Source organism: Anastrepha obliqua, unplaced genomic scaffold, assembly GCF_027943255.1.
Source record: "Anastrepha obliqua isolate idAnaObli1 unplaced genomic scaffold, idAnaObli1_1.0 ptg000009l, whole genome shotgun sequence".
NCBI classification, from domain to species: Eukaryota; Metazoa; Arthropoda; class Insecta; order Diptera; family Tephritidae; genus Anastrepha; species Anastrepha obliqua.
The window spans coordinates 2,330,976-2,342,624 of NW_026562178.1; the positions used below are offsets into that span (position 1 = coordinate 2,330,976).

The 11,649-nt window shown below is 38.1% G+C and overlaps 1 protein-coding gene across 1 annotated transcript; it reads right to left on the reverse strand.

The window, feature by feature from the left end:
• Positions 1 to 344: 344 nt before the first annotated feature.
• On the reverse strand, positions 345 to 1,175 carry LOC129251192 (uncharacterized). The gene has a single exon (XM_054890552.1). The coding sequence runs from the start codon at positions 1,173 to 1,175 to the stop codon at positions 345 to 347; it is 831 nt and encodes a 276-aa protein (XP_054746527.1).
• Positions 1,176 to 11,649: the final 10,474 nt, after the last annotated feature.

The window sequence follows — 11,649 nt, forward strand, 5'->3', positions numbered from 1 at the left end:
ATCTTGATGGATCTCCCTTTATCCAGGCCAACGTAATCATCGAATCGGTCCAGCAGTGAACATTCCCAGGGTTGTGGTGGATTTTCTTACACACGAACTCAAGCAACTCTGCCAGAAGCACTGCAGCGCTTCTTGAGTTCTAGTCGAGGCAGACTTACTTCTTTCGTAGGAGCAACACGAGATTTCGCACAGAGTAGTGCCGATGTTGAGTTGGATACCACGTATATGGTGGCACCGTATGCCCTTGTACTGGCGTCTGCAAATGCGTGTATAGTAGAGTTGTAATCACATGCTACTAACCTGTTCACTCGAAGATTTTCAACAAGCGGGAGTTTTATGCAAAATTATTCCCATTGTGTATAAATAGACGGAGGTACACTTTCGTCCCAATTCAGCCGAAGCTTCCACAACTGCTGCAACAAAATTTTACAACTGACCATAAGCGGATTGAGCAAACCCAACGGATCGAAGAATCTAGCGATATGTGAGAGGATGATACGCTTGCTAACTTTCGATGATACCGGTGGTTGTGTGTAACTGAAGAGAAAGCTATCCAAAGATGGTGACCATTTCAAGCCCAATGCTTTAACATAGCCTACGTCATCAACTTGGATAATGTCTTCACGATCCACTGCGGCTACGTCGGCGATAATGCTTGGGTCGTTTGTTGCAAACTTTCTCAGTGGAAATCCACCTTTGTTTAACACTTCGATGACTTGCTGCTTGGTTTCGATAACAACTTCAATTGTAGGTGCGCCGGTCATGAGATTGTCAACATAAAAGTCGTTGGCAATAACTGATGTGCCGATTGGATGTGATGTCATGTGATCACGTGCGAGTTGCTGCAGACACTTAATAGCTAAGTACGGTGCACATGCCGTACCATACGTAACAGTTTGCAGCTTATATGTCTTAATTCGATCTGCTATCTCATCTCGCCACAATATGCATTGCCAGTTCGTGTATTCCTTGTCTACTATGATTTGGCCACACATCTTGGTGATGTCTGCCATTAGCACGAAAGCGTGCTGCCTGAATCTGATGAGAATTGAAACAAGATCATCTTGTATGGTAGGGCCTGCACGAAGAATATCGTTCAAAGATTTCCCATTTGATGTTCGGCATGACGCATCGAACACCACACGAATCTTCGTCGTGCTGCTGTCCAGTTTCATGACTGTGTGGTGCGGTATGTAGTTTAAACATGCATCTAGAAAGGGGACGTGGATCATGTGGTGTAGTGCGATGTATTCCTTCATGAACGAATTATAGTCCCTTTCGGGGCATCTGTTGTGGCGAAGTTTGTTTTCGATGGACAAAAGTCGTTTCAGTGCTATATCATAAGAACTACCCAAAGACTGAGGTGGTTCCTTAAACGGCAGGCGTACGATGAATTTGTTGGTAGTGGGGCATCTTTTTGTAGTATTTTCGAAGTATTTTTCGCATTCTCTTTCATCAATGGTTAGGCTAGATTGTGTTTGGTCGGGATAATGTTCGATGTGTCAAAATTTTTCCAAAATTTGATCAAGGGACGGCTCTAGAAATGGTGCCGACATATTAGCTGCGTTGGCTGCAAGTAATGATGATCGTGAATTCGATAACATGCAGTCAGTGGCGATAGATGTAGTGTATGATGAAACCAACGGCTCCGGCTACCACCCACCCAACTTTTTTGAAGGACTGGCTTATTCTCGCCTAAACTGATCTGTCAAACCAACCGTAAATCGTAAAAAATTCTCGCTCCTATCAGCAAATCCACTGGGCATGGTGTGTTGAGTGTTTTGTCGGCCAAGGTGATATTATTTGGGATATTCCATGCTGATGTGTTCAACGATGTGTGTGGTTGGGACGGGGTTATTGTGTTCATGATAACTGCATCCATTGTTGACGAATAGGCTGTATGTTGAGAGTGCATATCTGCCTTGCATAAGAATTGAGACCTAGCTCCGCACAAACCTATTCCACTGATTTCTAACGGAACCTTTTCCCGTTTCAAACGAAGCCATGCGCTCGGTAATGAAGTGCAGTTGTGAGGCGGAATCGAGAAGTGCAGGTGCGAGTATTAATGCACCCGAAGAACTACGAAGCCGAACAATGGCTGTAGCCAGTAATACTTCTTGGCTACCGTTACATACCTGAAGTGCTGTTGGGGCCGACGTTGAACGCATGTTAGTTGATGGTGGTGTCAATGACGATGTCGATGATTGCTCATTGGCCGCACTTGTAGAATTTCTGTGCAACAGCGTGTGATGGCTCACCCGACATACTTGACATCTATGCGTCGATGGGCACTGCTTGGATGTGTGGTTTTGGCTCAAGCAATTTAAGCACAGATTCTTCTTTTTTATGACATCATAGCGCTGGAAAGATGATAGTTTCATAAATGGCGCACATTTGAAGGCTGTGTGAAAAACTGATTGATCGCACAAGAAGCAATTTTGCTGTTTGGTTGCGATGAATGGTAGCTGTTATGATTGTGGTTGATGCTTTGGCATTGAAGATGACGATGGTGATGAGTTGGCATGTTTCTGATGCGACGTCTTGGTGGACTCAGCGTCGCTCAAGGAATGCGGCGAGGTTATCCCATGTTGGTAGCTGGATTGCCGTTGATGGTGATTCCCTGCCCCACCTTGCTGCTATATCCTCTTCCCACTTCAGCTGTGTCTCTTGGTCTAGCTTTGACAACTAGATGAAGCAACAGGCTGTTTCCAATTTGTTCTGGTGTTGCCATTGACTGTAATGCTCGTATATTTGCATAACGCTTGGGGTGGCGACGCGCTGAATCTCGAAAATATGGTGCAGATGAGACTGGTAAATGTATCTTTTGTGGTCGTAGCGAGCTTGAAGTAGTTCCATTGCCCTTTTGTAATTCAAGCTGGTAACTTCTAACGATTGAACCAGGCTCGCAGCACCTCCTGTTAGACTCGAGCGCAAGTATTGGAACTTTTCGACATCTGACAGTGCTGGGTTTTTGTCCACCATCACGGAGAACATACTACGAAAATCGAGCCATTCTCGATGTGATCCGTCGAAGGATAGCAGCTGCGATTTGGGCAAATTGAAGTGCGTCCGCGATGATGGCACTGGCTGCTGGGCAACTGTACTGCTTAACGGCAGTTCTTCGGCAGACGTCCGCAATAAGGCGAGCCTCTCTGCATATGCCGCCTTGACTTCACAGTAAGTATCATCCACCACGGAGCGAATGTCACCTTCAAATTGAGTTTCGTCTAAAAATTCTATTTCCGAATGCAGTTCATCCAGGCCGTTGTAGTGACGCTCTAACAGGGCAAGCCTTGCCTCTACATCTTTGAGCAAAAGTTCGTCCAGATGGATTGTATTAGTTTTTAACTAATTTACCCGAGTGATTAACGATTGTCGTTGTTGCATTTTTATGCGAACGATTCTAGAATTTTCTTCGCGTTGCAGAGGACTTTGCACCTCTACATTGTCATGATCGCTTTCTATCATTTTGCCGTGACTTGAAACGAAAAATATACGATGATTATAATTTATGAAATTAAATCCGGCTCGAAGGACCAATTTTATGTTGGAGCTAGAAGCGTTTTTCTAGCTCTGAATATTTGAAACTTTATTACAATTTATTTCTATTTATTTTTAATTTATGTAATTAAATCTTTATAATTACAATTTTTATGAACGCACTTTTGTATTGGCTCCTGATTAGCAGGACATCTAATCGAACGACGAAACTGACCTAGAAAAACGATTGAAGAAAATAATGGTGAAAGCTACGATATTCAAATACCGAAGTCAAGTGACCAAGATTTATGGTATCACCATCTTCTTTACTTCTCTCGCCAACGATAGGTAAGGATAAACAATTTCGCACGGGCACAAATGCCACTTTTAAAATGATTCGCGTACTAAGTAGGCTAAAATCTGGACTGAAAATATGTCATCTCACCGCTCAGAGTTTGTCATCTAAAATTGATGATCTTCTGATGTAGAGTGTGTACCTAAAACAGGGTCTCTACGTGTCATAATGACAAATCGTTTTGTGTTAATGGCTATAAAACTTTCCGTTTAGATAGAGCCAAGCGTGGTGGCATCGTTGCAATGTCTGTCTTGCTCCCTCAAGTGTATTTCGGAAACTACGAACCTAATAGAATATATTTTCCTGGAAATTAAAATTAAGTAAGGCAAAATCCTTATTGACATGCGGAGCTTGGGTTTGTTCCCGCTAACGGTTCTATGCCTACACATTTCACGCAAACATGTCTTTGCTAGATATATTTTTTGTTAACGATACCGCTAAAATTCTCCTATTTGACCAGCTTTCTGTGCCAGGTTTTTCTAAGCACGATTTAATTTTCGTTTTTGTTTTTTTTTTCCCCCATTTATTTTATACATCTGTCCTTTGACATTAAGAATGTTGTTTAACAATTTGGTCAGGATTTATATACATCGCTTAATGGCCAGTGTCAAAAGCGATAAAATTAAAATAAACGAAATAATATACAATAATACAATTCAAGTTTCACTTCACATGATTACATTTTACAACTATTTTTAATTATTTTTTTTACATATTTATGGCTTTTTAGCATTTATCATACTAGGTCGCTTGGTCGGGTTCTCTTTAAACGCCTTTTCCCGTTTCTTTCCCTTTGAAGAAGTTTGTTTATTTCTGCATTACTGTGTGTGTGTATTTTTTCAAAATGCCTTGTTGTTATCTTTTTGTTTTCTTCGTCTACTCTTCCTATATTAAAAGTCCTGTGGATGTCATCATTTTTCGTGTACTTGTCAGACATGGTCAAAATTCGAAGAATCTTAGATTGCTGTCGTTGGATTTTTTCTATATGAGTTTTTTTTAGCCGTTCCCCACACCTGCAATCCATATAGCCAGATTGGTTTAATCATAGTTTTGTACACTAACAGCTTGTTCTGTATAGTGAGTCTGGATTTGGAGCAGACTAACCAATGAAGTTGTCGAAGTTTTTCTTTTATATGTTTGACCGTTTGCTTTATGTGGTGATTCCAATTTAGTTTGGAGTCCAAGTGAATTCCCAGATATTTAGTAGTTGATTCTATTGTAATTGCTTTATCATTTATTTTAATTGGAACTGCGGTAAATTTTGTTTTGTTAGTAAATATAACCTGTACGGTTTTGTCTTCATTTATTTTTAGGCACCAGTTATCAAACCATTCCTTAACTGCGTTTGTGTATCGCTGCAGTTTTTCAGTAGCGATAATTAAGCTTTTGTCTGATGCTAATAGTATTGTATCGTCTGCGAACGTAGCAATTGAAGAATTAGTTTCGTCAGGAGGTGGTATATCTGCGGTGAATAAAACATATAGTAGAGGACCAAGAACGCTTCCTTGCGGAACTCCAGCAGTTATTTGATGAATACCTGAACATTGATTGTCATATTTAATATAGAAGCTTCGGTCGGTTAGATAGCTTTTTATGATGAGATAGTAGTCAAAAGGTAGCATTCTTTTTATTTTGTGGAGTAAGCCTTCATGCCACACTTTGTCAAACGCTTTAGCTACGTACAAAAATACTGCGGCACAGTATCGATTGTTTTCAAGGTCTGATTGGATTTTATTTGTAATTCTATGGATCTGTTGAATAGTCGAATGTTTCTTTCTAAATCCAAATTGATGATCCGGTATTATACGTTTTTGGTCTAGAAGTTGGCTTATTCGTTCATGCAGAAATTTTTCAGCAATTTTAGATATTGTCGGTGATACGCTTATTGGTCTATATGATGACACGGTAGTTGGATCTTTACTCGGTTTTGGCAATGCAATAATCTCTGCCACTTTCCAGAGTTTCGGAAAGTATTGTAAGCGAAACATTGTATTAAAAACGTTTCGGAAGTACATATATGCCTTGGTTGGTAGCTCCGCTAATGCTTTTCCTGTTATCATGTCATATCCGGGGCTTTTTTATGTTTTATTCCTTTTTTGATAAAAGCTATTATTTCGTGTGTATTCGTCCTTTTTATTTTTCTAAAATCATAGTGGAAGTTGTTTTGGTTGTTGATTTTTTTTTCTTCGTCATTTGATAGAACTTTTTCGAAGTAATTTGTCAATGTTTTCGCTTTTTCCTCTTTTGTAACAGCCAATGAATTGTCATCTTTTTTTAGTGGTGGTTGATGTTGTATTTGAGTTTTTAATTTTTTAGTAGATTTCCATAAAGAGTAGTTTGTATCTTGATAGGTAGTCAGATTCTTCAAATAGTTTTCGATTTCTTTGTTATTTCTCTTATTTAAGGTATCCTTAAGACTTTTTGTAAAATGGATAATGGCATATACAATGTCAAGTTGCGTTTTTAATATCACATTTGGTATAAGTTGATCGTCAATATGGTGGCGGAATTTTTCCCAGTTGGTTCTGTCATTAAGTATGCGAAAAGATGTATCTATAGATTTTATATGACTTACATATTCAAGTAATATCGGCGAGTGGTCAGAAGAAAGTTCATAGCTCGACTGAATTGTCAATTGGTTATGGCTTATGTTTTTGGTTATGCAGAAATCGATCAAGTCTGGAATTTTCTTTACGTCAGTTGGCCAATAGGTAGGTTCTCCGGTACTTATAAATCTGTAATTGTTTTTGTTAATTGCGTTAATAAGAATACGCCCCTTTTTGCTGGTGAGTCTTGAGCTCCAATCAATGTGTTTTGCATTGAGATCTCCAGCTGCAATAAATCTATTGTTGAGCGTCTTTATGTATTTGTCATATTGATCCGAGTTTATTATGTGTCTAGGTGGACAGTATATGGAGGAGATAGATACTGGTCCATTTTTGTCACAGATTTGTACTGTCGTAGATTGAAGGTAAGGCGTCGAATATTGGAGTTGTTCATTGTGCGTTATGCTTGATTTAATAATTATAGCAGTCCCTCCGTGGGCTCTTCCATCAGGATGGTTTGTCACATACACTTTATATTTAGGAAATTTCAGAAGACTTTTATCAATGAAGTGTGTTTATGCAATCAATGCTATGTCAATATCTTTTTCAACTAAAAATTGTTTCAGTTCTAAAAAGTGCTGTGTTAGTCCATTTGCATTCCAAATTAGAATTTTAATTTTTTCACTTTTGTCCATTCATATTCTTTAAAAGCATTGTAATTATATTCATCATATTTGTCATTTGGTTGACTAGGGATTTTACCATGTCTTTAAGCTCTTCAGATCTTTTAATCAGTTCCTGCTCTGCTTTATGTTCCCTTGAAGAAGATGCTACATCAGCATAGCTTACTCCGGGAATTATGTTTGTTACGGCTGTTGTTATTGGTGTATTATTTTTATTTGTATTTAATGTTAGTTCTTTATTACGCAGAGTTGGAAATCTTTGCATTTTGAGTGTTTTATAAATTTCGCATCCTTTGTAGTTGGCGGTATGCTTACCTCCACATAAAGCGCATTTAACTTCCTTTATTTGGTTTTTGCATTCCATTGTAAAATGTCTACCAGCGCATTTCACGCAAACTGGATCCCTTGTACAATAATTTTTTGTGTGCCCATATTTCTGGCATTTCGTGCACTGTGAAATGGTGCGCTTATGGTGAGGTGCTTCAAAAATGACTATGCAGTTCATTAGCTGGTTTATATTGTAAATGTCTTTGTTGTTATCACTTGCTTGTAGTTCGATGAAAAATAATGGTAGTGGTTTTTTTGTTGATCTTTGTATTATATTAGTAATGTTAAGTACTTTGTGGCCTTTTTCGTTTAGTTCTTTTTTAATTTCTTCTTGGTCTGTAGAGTGGTGCATATTTCGTAAGACTACTTTAAATCCTCTTTCACTTTTTGGCCTAAATGTATACAGTTTCGTACCTTTTTCTTTTAGCATGTGGTGTAATCTGTTATATATTTCTAAATTCACTGCTTGAACGCGAACTTCATTATTTGCTAAAATTTTTAGAGTGAAGCTGTTATTTGCTATTTCATTTAAAGCATTCGTTAATGTTTTTACGCATTCTACACCTTGAACATATATTGGCGGTGGCTTATTATTTTTTTCTTTTTCGTCTTTGTTTAAGTTTTGTGACAGTGAATTTTTAAATTGCCCACTGTTTGCAGTTTGAGTAAATTCTTCTCCATCATCCACATCTAAAGCTGCAAATTTGTTTGCAGAAGAAGTTCTACTCAGCCAGTAGTTTGGCAGCTTACTTTGATTGAGGGTTGATGTTGCTTTTATTTTTTTGTTACTAGCAGTCAATGTGAGACCTTTGTGGGTGAGTTTCGTGCTCTTTTAACCACAAGTTCCTTTTTTAGTGCAGCTGATTGTGTAGACGCTGACAAATGGGTCGCTAGCAGTAGTTCTGTTGATGCAGTTGTTGTTGTTGTAGCATTTAAAGAGACGGTTGAACAAGTTGTAGATGTATTTGTAGTCGTAGTTGTAGGCGTACCAGTTGTGCTCACGCATGATGCAGAGAATACAGGACTGCTGATATGAGAACTTATGCTCTCTGCGCTCCATGGCGATAATGTAGAGCGCATATTGTTGTTGCAGCTTATGGGAGCTGACTGTGTTGACCCGTTTGCGTTTGATCAGCTCTGTGCTAAATTCGTGCGCGGCATTGAGAACGAGTTTTTGGTATGTAGCGGCATTTTTTGCGGAGTAAGAACTTTCGTCTCAATTTTGGATTCTGTTCTCCCCCAAGGGGGAGAACGTAACACACTCATATTTATTTTTATTTATTTTGCCAGCTGCTTTGCTTGGTTTTAATTTTTCTTTTTTAATTAAAATGCTTGTTGGCTTATCGAGTTTCACTTGATAAAGCACTTTGCACTTTCTATGAAGTTTGCTATGAGTCCTATCTCTTGTTAGCAATAATGCACTTTGAGTTTGTTGAGAAAACTTTTATTAACACGGATCGACAGTAAAACACGTCCGATACGCACAGTATAAAAATTTTAATGAAAATTTAAAATTTTTCGTGAAATTTGAATTCCAATTGATCTATGACACTAAATACTATTCGTATCGTGATTTTCTACGCATAGATTATAAACTTCTTGAAAGGGCTGTGGTGGAAATTGACCGAGGATGTATCCATAACTTAATATCTAGTAATGAGCAAATTAGCTTCATTGAAGAAACCATTAGCTCGCTCTTTGATCGTTTCATACCACTTTTACACAAACCAGTAAATGATAAAAATCGGGTATGGTTCAACAACCGTATTAAACACCTGATTTACAAACGCAACAAAGCGTATCGCAAATGGAAGAGTTTCAGAACTTCGGAAACTTATAACACCTTTAAGGCTTGCAGACGGGATGTTAACAAACCAATTAGATAAAGTAAACTAAAATACTATTAGCCACAGTTTAGTACTGCAGTGGGATCCAAGCAGACGTAGAACAAAATTCGTGCGATCGGGATTGGAAACAAAAATCAATCTATGTTCGATTGATGTGATGTTAATTTAAATGTACTAAGTGAGAAATTTGTGTGCTTGCCCGGCTCTGTTAATAATATATGTTATGATAATTACAATTCTAATCTTAACGTTGTGATGTCCAGTTTCTGTTTTGAATGTGTTGATGATTGTGAGGTAGTACAATCCATACTTAGTGTCAAGTCGAATGCGACCGGTCTGGATGGAATTCATCCAAAATTTCAAAAATGCCAATTCCCAAAGCTTTAAAATATCTTACCTATGGTCTGAATACCATCTTAACCACCTCAATCTTTCCCAACTCTTGGAAGAGACCCAAAATGATACCTATTAAGAAACCGAATGGTACTTGAGCATATTATGCAGCGCCAGATAAACACTTCTCTAAATAATAACGCCTTGGTGAACACATTGCAGTCGGGGCTTAGATGTAGTAGGAGCTGCATCGGAGCACTCCTAAAAGGGTCTGATGACATAAGGTTCAACACTGACAAAAATCATTTGATTTTTCTAACTCTACTTGACCATTCCAAAGCATTTGACTCCGTAGACCATACACTTTGAATCTGGAAGCTTAAACACTTATTTAGCTTTTCAACGTGGGCTTTAACTTTTATGGAAACATATCTTAGTGACCGATTACAAGCAGTATGTGGTGATAATACCATATCCAACTTTCTACCTGTAACCAGACGTGTACCTCAAGGTTCTATCCTTGGCCCTCTTTTATTTGTCTTGTACATTAATGATTTGTTCAGTGTGATTAAATATAGAGATGTTCATGTATATGTCGATGACGTTCAATTATATGTTAGTTGCCCCATTAGCTGTATTAATATTTTCATCAGTAATTTGAATTCTGACTTGAGCCTCACAAGCAAGTGGGCTTCTGATAACGGATTAATTCTTAATCCTGATAAGTCCCAATGTATCGTTATATACAAAAAATATATCAAGCTCGATGGCTATACAGAAGTCAAACTAAATGACGCTGTGATTAAATATGTGAACATTGTTAAAAAAGTAGGGGTTACATTTAATAAAACATTGACAGAGCAACCACATCTTTATTGGCTATACAGAAGTCAAACTAAATGACGCTGTCATTAAATATGTGGACATTGTTAAAAATGTAGGGGTTGCATTTAATAAATTTATTTCTTCAGTGTGTTAATTACATAAACATGGAGCAACCACATCTTTATTGTCGTGGGCAAAGTTTATGGTATGCTTCGAAATTTATAGACAACTCAACATTTAACACCAGTAAATATTCGACTACTGCTAGCTAAAACGTATTTGTTACCAACGTTACTATACGGTTGTAATATCGTGTGCTGTAGTAAGCTTACTGTTTTGTATAACAACAAGATACGTTTACTGTAAAAAACGTTGTGATCATATTTCTGTTTTTGCGAAAGAAATTGCTTCTGTATCTTTTTACGACTTACTTAAGTTTAAATGTTTAGTTTTACTCCAAAAAATCATAAACACTCAGAAACCCAGATACCTCAAAGGTCGACTTATGTTTTCAAAGTGCTGCCGTTCGTTAATCTTAGGCCCCATAAAATACTGTTGTACTTAGGCCCCCAAAAATTCCAGTGTTGGCAACTCTGCATGGTGACAGTCGTGTAACTTGTGCGCTTCTATAAAAGTTTTGATTTTACCACGGATATTCTGAGATATAAATAAGCTCTGGCAGTTTTAGCGGAAGTGGTACTGGTGGTGATTGCATTTGTAAGGCGAAACGTTTGTACGAGTGAGTTGAAATTGAGAAATAAGCAGATTAGCCTGGTGGTGTTTCTTTTGGTGTTCCTTTTGTTCACTTCTTCGCGCGGATCAGTGTCCTAGTAACTGGAAGGAGAAGCGACGTCTAGCGGAAGGATCAAATACTGAAACAATCTTTTGGTTCGTGCATTAGATAAATGAGTGTCCAGACAATTGGAAGGTGAAGCGACATCTGGCGGAAGGACATCATCCCAAAACGATTTCTTGGTTGGTGTATTAGCTAAAGGAGGTGAAACACCATCCTATAAAGGTAGAAGGCGCAACTTAGCATCCTGGAGAAAAACAAGCTGACCAGCTGTCCCCAATGGAAACCAAACCCCAAAAATGCACAAAATGAGTACCCAAAAAGTTGGTGATTTGGATGTAGAAACTCTTAAGCTTATAATCAAAGAGAGTAACAATGAGATGCTTGAAAAATTAAATGAATTAAGTAGTGATGTTGCGGAGCTAAAGAAACAAAATGAATACTTATCGCAGGAGATCGA

Excerpts from the sequence above, each read along its gene's own strand:
- LOC129251192 (XM_054890552.1), bottom strand. The coding sequence starts at position 1,175 with ATGAAACTGGACAGCAGCACGACGAAGATTCGTGTGGTGTTCGATGCG.